Source organism: Taudactylus pleione, unplaced genomic scaffold, assembly GCF_031769625.1.
Source record: "Taudactylus pleione unplaced genomic scaffold, aTauple2 ptg001750l, whole genome shotgun sequence".
Classification (NCBI taxonomy): domain Eukaryota; kingdom Metazoa; phylum Chordata; class Amphibia; order Anura; family Myobatrachidae; genus Taudactylus; species Taudactylus pleione.
In genome coordinates, this window is record NW_028286147.1 from 245,548 (window position 1) to 261,276 (window position 15,729).

Below are 15,729 nucleotides of genomic sequence, written 5' to 3' on the forward strand. Positions count from 1 at the left end.
TCTAAGTTGCGCTCGCTCGCTCAGAGCGATGGTCGCCCGTCTGCGCATGCGTATAAGTCGCAGCGCGCGTGCGCAAACTAGTACGAGTGATCGCACTTTGCTCGCTCGCCCTGAAAAGACTGCCCAGTGAAATGAGTCACAGATAGCGCCGTTTGTGGGTGGTAACAGGGGAAGGTGCTTGTGAACGGGGGAGCGGTGCTGCGAACGCAGGCGTGTCTGACCGTCAGAACGGAGTTTAATGGGTGTGCATAATTAGCAAAGTAGCGTCATTGAACACGTCACTTGGGTGTTTTTTTACCCTGAACTGCTCGCAGTGCTTGCAGGAGGGTAAGGTCTACCTCTAGCACTGCCAGCAGCTCCGATGGCTCTCGATGTTACTGATTAATCCTTCAAATACCAGAGATGACGTGTGTTGCGAGTGGCAAGGGGGCGTCTTTATACACTAGCGAGCGCTTATTGCCGGGGCTCGCTAAGACATAGAGGGCGTCCTTACGAGACGCAGTGCGAGCGCTTAATTTAAATATCCGGCCCCTTTTTGCCAGCGAGCGGCCGCAATTTGCGAGAGGGTCTGAATCAGGCCCAAAGTCTGGTCACTAGGAGAACATAACATACCAACGCTACACACGGAAAACCAGACATTTACATTATATATAGGATAAGAAGTCTCCGACTCCCCCCCCCCCCCCATTTACCAGCATATAAATGCATGACGCTGAAAGCCTAGAACTTCTCACATGTCACAGAAATCAGAAGCGACTTGTAATATTCATAATTACTTTCAAGCAGTGTTTATCACACACGTTTATATCTTAATAAACACTGGAGCGACAAGTATTGCCACAGACATTTACCGATGTTAATGCATACCCTATGTATTACATAATATAGATCAGGGTTATTTTTAACCTTTCATTATTTGTTGTGGAAACAAACAATCTCTGGACACCTGCTCAGTAACGCAATAAAGCATGCAGACATGGCCAAGAGGTTAAGTTGTTTGTAATTCACAACAAACACCACAGAGAAGGGGAGAGAGATGATATAAGTGACTTTAGTGGTGGTGCCAGACGGGGTGGTCGGACTCATTCAGAAACGGCTGTACTCCTGGGATTTGCAAACACAACAACATTCTAGGGTTTTTCCGTGTTAACGAGAGATGTCAGAGGAGAATGGCGAGACTGGTTCATGCTGACATGTAGGTGACCGTAACTTCGACAACCATGCGTTACAAAAGTGGTATGCAAAGCAGTATCTCTACACGTGGGTTGGTTAAGGGGAGCCGGCGGTCAAAATTCCCGACGCCGACAGGGTTTGATACTGACACGTGTTGGTCGGTATCCTGACCCTCCCCGTCTGCCTACCGCTGCCTCAAGCAGCCTAAACCTAATCTCCCCCCTCCCGCAGCCTAAATCTAACCCTCCCTGCCCACAGCCTAACCCTCCCCCTTGTGCCTAATCCTAACCCTCCCCCTAACCTTCGGGGTGCCAGTGCTAGGATTCTAAAAGGTGTCGGGACTCCGGTGCCAGTAATCTAATTGCCAGCATCCCATGTGCCGGGATTCTGACCGCATCCCATACACGCACGCCATATGAAACAAAGTAAAAAAACGCCAGCACCACTCCGCACCTGTCAGCTTAAGTACAGGAGTCTGCAAAAGCTGGAGTCAGAATGTGGCCTAATCATGTATCTATGGATCCATCCTGCCCTGTGTCCGCGGTGCTGGCTGGCAGTAGTGGGGTTATTTGGTACATATTTTTAGGCAATCGAGCATCGTCTAAATGTCACAACCTACCGTGTATTATTGCTGACCATGTGCATCCCTCCACAACCACAGTCCTGCCACCTATTAATGGCAACATCCAGCAGAATAACAGGTCATGTCACAAAGCATACATCATATATAAGCTTGGTCACACAGTCACCAGGTCTCCGTGCATTAGAGCACCTTTAGGATGTGCGGCAATGGGAGACGTGCAGCCGACAAATCTGCAGCAGATGTATGATGTCCCCATGGGTCAGAGTCTCTAAGGAAGGTTCCCAGCACCTGAGGAATCCATGCCATGAAGAGTTCTGGCTGTTCTGGGGGTAAAGGGAGAGGGGATCCTGCTCTGTACTAGTAAGGTGTACCTAATGAAGTGGCCACTGAGTGTACTTAGTACTTTAATGGCAGCATCTTGGAGCTAAAACAATTTAGGCTCCAATTACAACTGGATTTCACTCCTAATATAATTACCCATATTCTGGGTAGAGTTTTCCAGTTCTAAACACACAATAATGGAGGTTTAGTAGGTATTATGCGGTCGGCGATTCAAATCCTGCCCGGCAAGGGTTAAGATCGTCCCTAAGGTAAGTATCGCTAACCTAATTCTACCCCCTAATCCTAACCCACCCTTAGGGGTGCCTAACCCTAACCTCCCCCCCAAGTGCATAACCCATATCCCCCCTCTAAGTGCCTAAACCTAACCCCTCCTTCCCCACTGCCTAAGTCCCCCGGGGGAATACCTAACCCTAATCTCCCCCCAGGGGTGCCTAACCCTAACCCCCCCTTCCCCTAGCCTAAACCTAACCTCCCGGGGGGGTGCCTAACCCTAACCCCCCCCTCCCCTAGCCTAAACCTAACCTCCCGGGGGGGTGCCTAACCCTAAGTCCCCCTGGGTGCCCTAACCCTCACTCCCCGCGCGGCTGTCCGCGCCCGGCTTACCTTCGTTCGGTATGCCAGGCGGCGGTCTTCCAGCGTATGGTTAATGACAGACGTCGAGTTTTCGACGCCTGTCATTAGTACCACGCCGGGATTAGAGAGTCTGGAAGCCGGCGGTCGGCATTTAGACTGTTGGCTTCCAGACTACATCCCAATAATGGAAATATAAAGGAAGAGAATAAACGTGGCTACAAGACAATAGGGCTTTGGACACTGGGCAAAACAGGCCTAGACATATGGACCACCATGTACATTGCAACTTTTTCTGAATAAACCCAAGTAACAAATGATGAAACAGCAGCAATCAGGAGATACGGATATGCTGCCCCGATACAAGAAAAATAGGACCTGAAAAATAACATTGCCAATGTAATGACTGTAAGGGGCATATTTACTAAAGCACAGGTTTTTAAAAGTGGAGATGTTGCCTATAGCAACCAATCAGATTCTACTTAACATTTATCTAGCACATTATAGAACATAATAGCTAGAATCTGATTGGTTGCTATGGGCAACATCTACACTTCTAAAAACCTGCACTTTGGTAAATATACCCCTGAATGTAATAAATGCTCTGGTTGTATGAAATGGCATATTACTGGGACAATAGTCAACTTCTGTTCTCCTGACAATTACTACTGCCTGTACAAGGGAATATGCAGATTGAATTATAAATGCTGAGAATATTTAAGCTCACGTTGTGTAAAATGAAATACAAGTGAGCGCAGCTATCCAGTTACAAAAAAGAAAATCTATTGTGTTTGTATGTAGTGCTGTTTCAGAGACACCTGCTCATTATTATAGGGTAGTGCTGTAACCGATGGCAACATAGGACAGTACTGGCACCGCAGCAGAGCATAGATGACACCAGCCGGCAACACTGCTTGGCTTCAGTATGAACCTGCTGCATGTAACCATGGTGGTCTGACCAGCTAAGCGGAATCATTGGAGGAGACTGAGGGGCTTCCATCACACCAGATCTGAGCACTACATAACATGGAGACGACACTAATCACAGCCGAGAGTGTCATTGCCATGGGATTATCACTCTCACCAATGGGTATTTGAGCTGTTTTTTCGAAATCAGTATGATTTACCGCCGGATCCATGCCCGGCGGTTGGAATCCCTACTGCGGCATCCCGGCAGAGGAAGAAATCCCGATCGTCCAAGATAAGTATTGTCTAACCTAATTCTAACCCCCTAACCCTCCCTTAGGGGTGCCTAACCCTAACCTTCCCCCCCAATGCCTAACCCTAATCCTACCTCTAAGTGCCTAAACCTAACCCCCCCTACCACGCCGCCTAAACCTTAGTCCCCGGGGGGGGGGGGGGTGCCTAAACCTAACCCCCCCTTCCACGCACCTAAACCTAAGTCCCCGGGGGGGGGTGCCTAACCCTAACCTCCCCCCGGGGGTGCCTAACCCTAACCTCCCGGGGGGGTTGCCTAACCCTGTTTCCCCCGGGAGCCCCTAACCTAGCCCTTCCCCCACTGCGGCTGTCCGCGCTTGGCACCCGGCATCATTTCGATCAGGATTTAGATTTAGATGCCTGTCATTTAACCCTCGCCGGGATAAAGCAGTCGGGAAGCCGGCTGTCGGGAGTAGGTCAGCCGGCTTCCCGACTGCATACCGTATTTTCACCATGCTGTACACACTAAATAACACATGCTCTGTGTAATGAGACATACACTATGCTATACTGTAACTCTGCATGTGTGGTGTGGTGATAATCTCCTCTGTGTCATGTAAACCACACTATAGGGAAGATGTATCCAGCCTTCTAAACGAGTGAAGTTGCCCATAGCAACCAATCAGCTTCTACCATTTATTTTATAGAATGTACATGATAAAAGTTAGCTAGAAGCTGTTGGTAAGGGCAACTTCTCAATTGCTACACTCATTAGGAGGCTGGATACCTCTCCCCCTAAATACCTGTACATATGAGGGGGGAATCAGGCAGCTCCACAGGAGTATACTGACAATCCAGCAGCAGCGTCTTAATACGTATGGAATCTTTTTCTGTTTAAAGGTCTTGAAACATTGTTGGTGTCTGAATATGCTCTTGGAGTGGCGTCTGGTTTGTTCCTTATTATTGCGGTGACACTGGCAGGGCTACCATCAGAAACCATGGGGCCCGGTATTGATAAATTAGGTAGGGCCCCCCCCTGATGGCGGCCCTGGACACTGGCACAAGATACTGTAAAGATTTTGTTTTCTAAACATTTTGTAACAGTAGCAATTAGCACTACATTCCATATAGATACATTACGTACCTTGCTCTCTCGATGGCTTCTGTCCTGTGTACGTTGGACAGTTGTCCTAAGCAGAAGCGATCGCCACCAGATGGGTCTACGTAACCGTCCACAGTGACAATTGGGCAGTTTGAAGGGACTTTGAAGGTCTCCCCCACCTGCACGTCCATTTCAAAATAAGCAATAGAGCACCAATATTCAGGAGCTGTAAGAGAGTAGAAGTAATGTAACCCAGGCTCCAAATATTACATGGCGAGCTGCGGGATAACACTCCGAAAATCATTGGTACCAAAGCAGTATAAGGGGGAGAATTATCACTGAGGGAGATAAAGTGAAGACGTTGCCCATAGCTGCCATTCAGCGTCAGTCAGTTTAGAGACTGTAATAGATAAATGATAAGTGACAGCTGATTGGTTGCTAGAGGAAACTTCTCCATTTTATCTCCCTCGAAAGTTTGATACATCTCCCTTTAAACCTTTAGCAGAAAGGATAGAGAAAGGGAGTACTCACCAGGGTGATTAGATATTGGAGGCTGGAATGCAAGTTCATTATGCACAGGCCCTAAAAGACAGAAGGTACATTTAAGTTCTCACCTAAGGGCCGCAAAGCCCAAGAAATCATCAGACACTGACGTAGGTGTCCTTGTTTGTGAGCATAGGGCCTGATTTAGAGATGGACGCAATGCAGGTTATTGGTAATCTGCGCTTGCGTAAGAGTCGCACTGCGCATGTATCAAGTTTAATTATCATTGTCGCTCACAGTAAGGATTTTTTCGCAAAGTAACAGACAGGCAGGAAGTGTTTGTGGGTGTCAACGGGAGGGCGGCGCGACTCTTTCCGGGAGTGTCTCGGCCTGCGCCTGTGATCCGGTATGCAGTAAAAATGTCTCCTGCAGCCATTCTGCGCACAATAGGGTAACTCAAAAGTCTGATAAGCGACTGATCTGCGTGCGTGGTCGCTTGGCTTTGCAAAGCCGCCTGTGGGTGTTCTCAATACAAATCCCGGAGGTGGAGAATTTTCGCACAGCCGCTATGTACAAATTCGAGACAGCGGTGGCATTAGCGTACATCTCTAAATCAGACCAATAGTCTATATCCAATGCAAATGACCATACCCTCCTATAGTCAAATCGCACCAAAATACACACAAAGCTTTAAACCCTCCAATGCAACTTGCCTAACCTCAATATGCAGTGTCCTACAACCTAGACCACAGTAAATTACAGCTGTATGTGGAGACATTGGGATATATAAAGCCGAGTTCTTTCCCTAACCAATCAGTGGCCTCACACAATTTTCGGCTATCATCGGTAGATGTTGAAAGGTTACAGATTATCACTTATAAATCGGCATCAATCCGACTAGTACGACAAGTTTGAGGATGGTGTGAAGAATCCCGTAAGAAAGAAAGTGGATGGTTCTGATAAATGTCTAAAAATAAAACAATATTGGAAAATAAACTTACAGTAATGTCCAGGATGGGGCATGGGTGGGTGATGCTGAAGATGTCCATTCTGGTGGTGAGACATATTGGGTGTGTAAGCGGCTGTTCTACTTCCAGTCCAGGTTGTGGTACTGTCTACAACATCACACAGAAGATGGTTACTACACCGGCCTTTTGTCTAGATGCTGTGTCAGCAATATGTCTCAGGTGGGAACCCCCGACACACAAGGCAGTTATGGAACTAATGCAACAAAAGTGCATCAACAAAAGACCTGTTTAATGTATGACGGGAGTGATCAGGCCTTCTAGCCTCGCACGTCACATGCTGGGATGAGAAGGGAGAAAGTGAGACGCCTTGCTGGGTATGTGAATGGCGCGGAATGCGAATGAAAGGCAAGCATTTTAGTTAGTGGAGATGTCCCTTATAGTGGAGGCAGCCATTTTGCCAGTGAGACAATACTTAGCCTGTCCATACATGAGGAAGTACTAACGTCACAGTGGAATGAATTCCCAGTGAGCGGACGGGCTGCATTCTGTCGCGTATTGGTACGATGCAAAAAAAAAAAATTGCTGCCTACACTTTAAAATGAAAAAGATCACATCTGCACACAACCTGCACCGAGTGTTTGAGGTTCACTTAAGTCACGTTGCAGCAGAGATGGTTTACAGTCCAACAACATGACAAAACGAAGCAGACAGACAGCTGGTAGCCACTTACTGTGATGATATGTGGCTGGTTGAGCGTTGAAGCCATTTTGCTGCGTCCCCTGAGGAGGCACCGAGGCAATCTGAAGCAGTCCGTCGCCGTGCGTTGCTGCCAATAAACTGGCGGGCTGACCTAGGAGAAAACAACAAGCTCAGTCTTCTACGATCGACACTGCAGATAACTTCCTCCCTTAGCAAGGAGATCGCTCAGCAAGTCTCATATATGCAGTATAACTCTCCCTTGCAACGTTAACGAGCTTGGGCTGGCTTTAAATGTATAGAACTGGGATACACGGTGTCAATGGACACACCTCAGTTATGTACTAATGTTAACGCCATCAAGCAAAACTGGTAACCTTATAACAAGATATGGGGTTGTGTCACCCAATCTCCAGGGCTAAAAACTAACCGGATACAAAATCAAGAGCTCGATCAGTATTCACAAGTACACTGCCCCTCAATTCACAATGTATCAGTGATACCGACATGTCTGAAAGTCATACTGAACGGATACTCTACATTGTCATGAATATTTATTTGCACCTCGGTAAGGTCACTGATAATTACGGTAGCCTATAATTATCATGTAACCAATGTCCTTTAAGTAAAATTCATCTCATTTACTGGTCAGCCCACACACATGTATTTCATTTTTTGCCCCCCCATTAAACTGGATCATCATCCTGATTTAGTAGGCAATAATCATAAAAGAGTTTAGGACTTTATTATGTGCCACCCGTGTGGAGCAAGTCTCATTGCACTCAGTGCTGCCACCTACTGGCAGTGAGGACCATTAAGCTTACACACACACACTACAGTAGCAGTATGCAATTATCCCATAAACCCTCTACACCATTTACCTAGCTACCATGAAGATCTCAAATACTTCCACCAGATGACTGGCAGCCTTATCAATTTACCTGACGGAGACGCGGGGAAGCAGCAGGTGGAAGCAGCTTTGGGGATGTTCAGAAGGGCTGTGATTCCAATATATAAAAAGAAGGTGAACACAGCAAACTTCAAAACTGTGATTGCCTAACACTATTACTAGTAAACAGCACATGACATAAATATTGCACAAAGGGTGCCCTATTCAGAGAGGCGGTCTCACCGGCAGCTGTCACTTACTTGTTGAAGGGACGGGCATGCTGGAGAAGGTGGAGGAATTGGGGGTGCTGGGCTCACTGGACACCATCAGTGAAGAATTGCTGTAACTCTCACTGGATGACCTGTTACTTGGTGGATGCTGGATGGTCTGGATGGAGTGCCCATCGGAAGATGGCATGCTCTGTTGTCCTTCAACATAGTCATGACCGTATTCATCCTTCACTAGTAAGCTAGATGGCGCTGTAATACACACATTTACACATATTCATCGGTCAGCAGATAACAATTTTTTAAAAATATATATTTGAAAAGTGCTAGGGATGAGTCCAACTCACCCTCAGCACGGCAAAAGTATAATGAAGGAAAAATGTATATTCACAGGTCCCCTGCCAAAGCTCCTGCTTTGGGGGGCAGGAGAGGAGCAGGCATCACTAGACGGGATGGGGAGACCCCAAGATCTCTAATGGTGCATACACACGGTCAGATTATTCTTCAGATCTGAACGATAACGATTTAAAAAATCGTTCAGTCGTTCATATCTGAAGTTAAAATCTGACATATCTGACATGTCTGAACGATGCACGTTCCCGATGGTCAGATAACGATATCTGACATCTGATGTGCTTGCAGTCAGATTTGGACGATTCCATACATTTTAATGCAGTCAAAAATCTTTCATAGTTCAAATCGTTGGTCAAATCGTTCATCTGACCGTGTGTATGCTCCATTAAGTTTTGGCTTCAATTAACTCAAAGTTGTCTTTGTATAAAATATGTAAGGTATATTATGTTTGCCCAGCGAGGCATATCATTTTGAGAACAAACTAAATAAATATACATTACAGGTAGAGTCTCCCTTATTTAAAATGCTTGGGACCAGGGGTATTTTGGATATTGGAATATCCCGTATTTTGGGATATTTGCATACCATACTGAAATATCTTGGGAATGGGACCCAAATCTATACACAGAATTTAATGTATGCTTTATATACACCTTATGCAGGTAAGTTTATACAATATTTTCAGTAATTCCGTGGCTCAAACAAAGTTTGCGTACATATATGAAATTCATTTATGTTTCATGTACACCTTATACACACAGCCTGAAGGGCATTTTATACAATAGTTTTATACATTTGGTGCCTTAAACAAAGTTTGTGTACATTGAACCACCAAAAGCAAAGGTTTCACTATCTCAGTCATGCTAAGAAAAATGCTGTATTTTGGATTATTTGAATATAGGAGACTCAACCTGTATCATATTCCAGTGCAACATCTGCTTTTAGTACAACTATTGCCCATTTCAGGCAGATTTTGCTTCGTCGGGAGGAATAAGCACACAAATGTTATTTTACGGGGAAAAAAATAAATAAATAAATATATATATATATAAAAAAACCTACTGAGGTATGTCATTAAAGGTACATTCACCAACATTATCTAGTATGGAGAAGAGCTGAAATCACGACAACACTGACTATCATTTTCGGTACTTTAGCCCTATGCCCCCTTAGCAGACCGTCATTATAGGCTTTCTCCAAAATGGAAGAACTGCTATGGGCACCTCTGTGGGCTGCGAATAGTAACGCTGCCGTCGTCTAGCTGGATATAAGCCGGTACAACACGCAAACTAGATTTGGATCTACCTGGAACTACATTTTGTCATCCTGCTCCCGTCACAGCTCAAGACTATTCTACAAGTCAGGTATGGAGGAATGGAATACCACAAAAACGCACCTCGCTGTGCTAGCGCCCAATCTACGATCTGCAGAAAAAGTGACAAACGCAGACACTGCCAAGTTACCTCCTGGCCGTCCTCGCTGTGCATCGCCAGATCTCACACGCAGCCAGACCCCTGGGGATGCCTACGCGGGTTAGCATACGTAGCAATAGGTAAGGCTGCCGATATGTGGAAAAACCACAAAAGTGCGTTTATCGTTTTTTATGTTGTGGTGAAGGCAAAATCATTAGATGTTTGCACATAAAGTGAGTTTTCTCTATGTTATCTGCTCATATACCGTGGTTCAATGTAGGTGTCAAATAGCGCTGGTTAGAGCGCAATTGGCACTTACCACCTCTTCTTACTTCTCCACCTTAGATAGAAGGGTAACCTCATAGGTATTAATACATGTTTAGTAATTAGATGAGCAAAAATCTATTTGGAGCTTAGTAACATTAGCCTAACAATAACGTAACCTGGCACAGAGACAGCAGGACTTACCAGTGCTTTGCAGAGTCAGCCCCGACAAGTCTGAAACAGAAAGGTTATAAAGATCAGCTGCATAATATGATCAGTGTAAAGACACCAGAGATCATGTGAAACGACGGGCGCACCCAATCACAGTACAGAGAACAGTTACGTACTGGGTTTGCTGCGATGTTACAGTCACATGATGACATCACTGGAAGCGCTCGTCTGTGAATACTAAGTATCTATGGGCACAACGCTATATAATACAGTTACTGGGGCACCTCCACTAAATATGTATGTCTATGAGTGAGGCGTCTCCATCACTAACGCTCCTGAACACAAGAGGCTTATGTCCAATCTATACGTGCTAAACCACGATCGCTAGTCTGTTACAGTCTTAGATAATACATTGTACAGTGGCCATCCTCACGATAGGCCACGATGCTGGCGCTTGGTTCGTAATGTGATCACACATGGCGTTAGGTACGGGGTTCCGACAGTCAGGATGTCGACAGTGGCATCCCGACAACCAAAATCCTAACAGATTTAGGGGTCTATTTACTAAGTAGTGTTAGGAGACAGAGTGAAAAGTGATAAGAAAGTGACAAGGTGCCAGCCAATCAGCTCCCAACTGTCATTTTCTCAAACACAGCCTGTGAGTTGGGAGTTGATTGGCTGCCACCTTATCACTTTCTTATCACTTTTCACTCTGTCTCCTAACACTGCTTAGTAAATAGACCCCTTAGGTAAGTATCATAACCCTAACCCACCCCTCCATCAGCCTAACCCCCCCTCCCTTTGTCCCGCAGCCTAACCCTAACCGTCCCGCAGCCTAACTCTGACCCTCCCGCTAGTGCCTAACATTAACCCTCCCCCTACTGTCTAACTCTATGCATCCCCCTTGCCCTAATACTTACCTCCGTAATCTGTCGGGCAGCTGCTGTCTGTATTGTCACCGTCGGCATCCTGACTACATCTCCACGCATAGGCGAGTGCAGCGTTTAAAAGGAAGGCTGGAAGACCGCATTAAGTACACCAGGACTATACCAGTAGAATAGTGACGGGCATTTGTTCTACAGGGTAAATTAGTTTCTTTAATGAAACCATTGTTAGAATTTAAAATTGTGGATGAGACTCATGAAACATCATGAGCACATTGAGTACAAGTTATAGGGCCACGAAATACGTGTTACACAATGAGCACATTGAGCGCAAGTTATAGGGCCACGAAATAGGTGTTACACAATGAGCACATTGAGTGCAAGTTATAGGGCCACGAAATAGGTGTTACACAATGAGCACATTGAGTACAAGTTATAGGGCCACGAAATATGTGTTACACAATGAGCACATTGAGTACAAGTTATAGGGCCACGAAATATGTGTAACACAATGAGCACATTGAGTGCAAGTTATAGGGCCACGAAATAGGTGTTACACAATGAGCACATTGAGTACAAGTTATAGGGCCACGATATACGTGTTACACAATGAGCACATTGAGTACAAGTTATAGGGCCACGAAATACGTGTTACACAATGAGCACATTGAGTACAAGTTATAGGGCCACAAAATATGTGTTACACAATGAGCACATTGAGTACAAGTTATAGGGCCACGAAATACGTGTTACACAATGAGCACATTGAGTACAAGTTATAGGGCCACGAAATACGTGTTACACAATGAGCACATTGAGCGCAAGTTATAGGGCCATGAAATACGTCTTACACAATGAGCACATTGAGTACAAGTTATAGGGCCACGAAATATGTATTACACAATGAGCACATTGAGTACAAGTTATAGGGCCACGAAATACGTGTTACATAATGAGCACATTGAGTACAAGTTATAGGGCCACGAAATACGTGTTACACAATGAGCACATTGAGTAAAAGTTATAGGGCCACGAAATACGTGTTACACAATGAGCACATTGAGTGCAAGTTATAGGGCCACGAAATACGTCTTACACAATGAGCACAAGTTATAGGGCCACGAAATACGTGTTACACAATGAGCACATTGAGCGCAAGTTATAGGGCCACGAAATACGTGTTACACAATGAGCACATTGAGTACAAGTTATAGGGCCACGAAATACGTGTTACACAAATGAGCACATTGAGCGCAAGTTATAGGGCCACAAAATATGTGTTACACAATGAGCACATTGAGCGCAAGTTTTAGGGCCATGAAATACGTGTTACACCCCCCCCCCCTCGCGTCTGTCCGCAGCTGCGCCCGATATCACTTCGATCGGGATGCCGGGCGCCGGTCTCCCGGCATCGGTAAAATGACAGGCGTCTAGATGTAGACGCCTGTCATTTAACCCTCGCCAGGATTAAACAGTCGGGAAGCCGGCCGTCGGGATTACGTCCGCCGACTTCCCGACTGCATACCGATACATCCATGAGACTGACAATGCGTTCACTCATTCAGTCCATAGAACTTTATGTCAAGAGAAGAATCCGGGTACTTTAGCATTCTGTTGCCATAATTTCCCTCTGAGGAAGTCCAAATCTCTCTATCAGTATCTGAAATACTTCCTGATGCAGAGATCAGGGGTAAAATCACTAAAGTGAGAGTTTTCAGAAGTGGAGATGTTGCCCATAGCAACCATATTCTAGCTATTATCTTCTAGAAGGTGCTAGTTAAATGTTAAGTAGAATCTGAATGGTTGCTATGGGCAACATTTCCACTACTAAAAACTCTCACTGTAGTAAATTTACCCCCAGGAGGGTATTTTTTACTAGACAGCAGCCACCAGTTCGGCTGTGATAGCCAGGGCTCGACAAATCCCAGGGGCCAGGTCACCATGGCGACCAGATTTTGCTACCTGGCGACCAGATAATCCAGGATAGGAAGAAGCAGATCCTCGTCAGCCCTAGGGAAGAATATATATTGACAGCTCGCCCCGTTTGGAAGGCGTGGCGGGGGGGTGGCTTCACAAACGGAGGCGTTCCCAAGCGAACGCCTGCCGTTTGTGGGCGGCCCCACTGACATCACCAGTGATGTCAGTGGGAGAGCTTCCGGCTCTATTAGAGCCAGAAGCTCTCTGGGGCTTGCGGCCACGAGACCCTACCACAATGGTCTCGTCGCAAGCCCGATGGTCGCGATGGTCTTGACCATCGCGACCATCAAAAAAAACCGCCCTAATTCATAGAGAGTGCTCTTTCAGAGCGTCCGTCTCTTAATCAGGCCCTTAGTAAGGAGAGATCTAAGCTGTAAGTTCTATACACTGTTCAGGAGGCTGAGACTGTATATACTACATAAGATATCTTCAAATACAGCAAGATTACCACACGCTGCACAGACACGGTTCCTGTGTCACTAAGCTGACCTTCAGTCATAAAGCTGAATTATAGAAATACACCCCTGACTTAGGCGCTCGCCTTGAGCTGGTGTCTTCAATGGTTTATAGTTGCGCTCAGGCTCCATCTCACTTCAAGACACCTCATCTGCCATGTACATACCACGATTCCCAAAGTTACAACCAGATCTGTTCCCAGAGGTAGGAAACTGGTGTTCCCCATCCTTGGTGTGCAGCATCAGACTCAAGAGAAGATAAGGAAATAACAAACAGCTCCTGACCGACCTATACTCAGAGACAGGCAGGAGACACGGGGGGAGAAGGAGGAACTATCTTCTATACCATTCCGGAGGATTATCTACCTGTCCCTGCCTAACATAGAAGGGATTTACCCATTGTAACGACTGCTACAGATGACTGAAGGAGACATAATCCCCTGGTTGTGCTTCCACTATAGTTTTTTTGCCAGAGTGCTTTGGACTCAAATAGCATCAGAACCCTACAGTAAGGCTGGGATGAGAAACTACAAGTCCCAGCATACTGCACAAACTACCATCTACCTGGCAAAGCATGATGGGGGCTTGTAGTTTCACACCACCTGGAGAGCCACAGGTTGGCCAGGACTGCTCTACAGGCTTCCAGATGTGACGTCAGCTCTCCAGCAATGCACCTCCTGTTTGGTGAGCGGTCACACATCTATCAAACATGTTTTTCGACTAGACTAGAAATGACTAGAAGTAGAAAGCGTTTCATTGTGCACCATGGTGGAACAGTAAATGTCAACTGTGCATGAGACGTCTAAATACACAAAGAAAACAATGCAAAGATAAAACCCCATTGCACGGCTCTTACCTATTCCAGGGGACACAACCCGTTCGTAGTGATAAGGATTCACGCAGACACTGTCGCACTTCAGATCAAAGGCATACTGACAGTATTTTACATGTTTCAGCTCATTCTTATGGAGATCCGGCCACCTCCAGAGACGTGCGTAGATGACATGAGGGAAGCCCTTTCTGCCAGCCACCTGGGAGACGATATGCATTGCTTGTAACATCCATAACAAACTCATGACAGAAAACATGGAGAGAGAAATAACACAGCGTGCTGGAAACGGAGTGACAGGATTAAATGCCATAGTAGTTCCATGTTATACACCAGGGGTATTCAACGTGCGGCTCTCCAGCTGCTGTGGTACTATACATCCCTGTATGCCCTGCTACAGTGCTGCTATTAAGGCATGCTAAAAAAACTGTGGCAGGACATGCTGGGATGTGTAGTTCCACAGCAGCCGGAGGGCCTCATGTTGAATACCCGTTATATTCAGGATCAGGAAGCCTTCTCTGGCTGATTGGGATATTAGAGGCTGAGAATTTAGCAGCTAATGCCCCATAGAATCCAAACATAAAGCCCCAAGCACTGACTAGGTCCTAGTTGGCCACATGTGGCACAGTGGGGGAGATGTTTAGGCCACGTCATGCTTCTATAGCTGCTGCAAGTTATAACACTGAGATATATTAACATCTCGGCTACTGGAGTTTGGAGGACAGAAAACTCTCCCCCCTCCTGCGGAGATCTCCGCAAGTCCTGACTGGCCTCACAACTCATCCGCGAGACACCCACCGCTGTTCCCAGACGGCCATCGCTAGAAACAGTACACAAACTGCAGATATGTGAAAACACCATAAGCTACAAAAGATGAGCTTATATTATAATAAGACAGTGTCCTCCCCAGGATCAATTTCACAGCACCAGCCTGCTCCAAGAGTCTGACAGGCACTACTGTGACAGACACAGTAACAGAGATCCCTCCCATGTCTTTATGAGGCAGGGCGCGGTTTGTACGGCAGGATCATTGCAGAGTGAATAGAAGGAGGGTGCAGACATGCATGGTGTCGCAGCATGCAGCAATCTGTCTAGCGTGCATTGATGGACACATTTATCCAATGCAAGTGAGCAATATCTCAGAGAGTCCTTAACAAATAATGAATTTAAAATGAATATCGAGTTCAAATCA

The 15,729-nt window shown here is 46.0% G+C and overlaps 1 protein-coding gene across 2 annotated transcripts in view; it reads right to left on the reverse strand.

The window, feature by feature from the left end:
• SMAD4 (SMAD family member 4) overlaps nucleotides 1-15,729 on the reverse strand; it is a 44,372-nt gene that overhangs the window by 10,826 nt on the left and 17,817 nt on the right. Inside the window, exons 3-10 of one of the 2 annotated variants that reach the window (XM_088464696.1) lie at nucleotides 14,565-14,739; nucleotides 10,426-10,455; nucleotides 8,225-8,443; nucleotides 8,017-8,073; nucleotides 7,110-7,229; nucleotides 6,413-6,526; nucleotides 5,460-5,510; nucleotides 4,971-5,154 (exon numbers count right to left, since the gene is read on the reverse strand). In XM_088464696.1, coding sequence (XP_088320822.1) covers nucleotides 4,971-5,154; nucleotides 5,460-5,510; nucleotides 6,413-6,526; nucleotides 7,110-7,229; nucleotides 8,017-8,073; nucleotides 8,225-8,443; nucleotides 10,426-10,455; nucleotides 14,565-14,739 — 950 coding nt within the window. The remainder of the gene's footprint in view (nucleotides 1-4,970; nucleotides 5,155-5,459; nucleotides 5,511-6,412; nucleotides 6,527-7,109; nucleotides 7,230-8,016; nucleotides 8,074-8,224; nucleotides 8,444-10,425; nucleotides 10,456-14,564; nucleotides 14,740-15,729) is intronic. The other variant, XM_088464697.1, reaches the window with a different exon arrangement.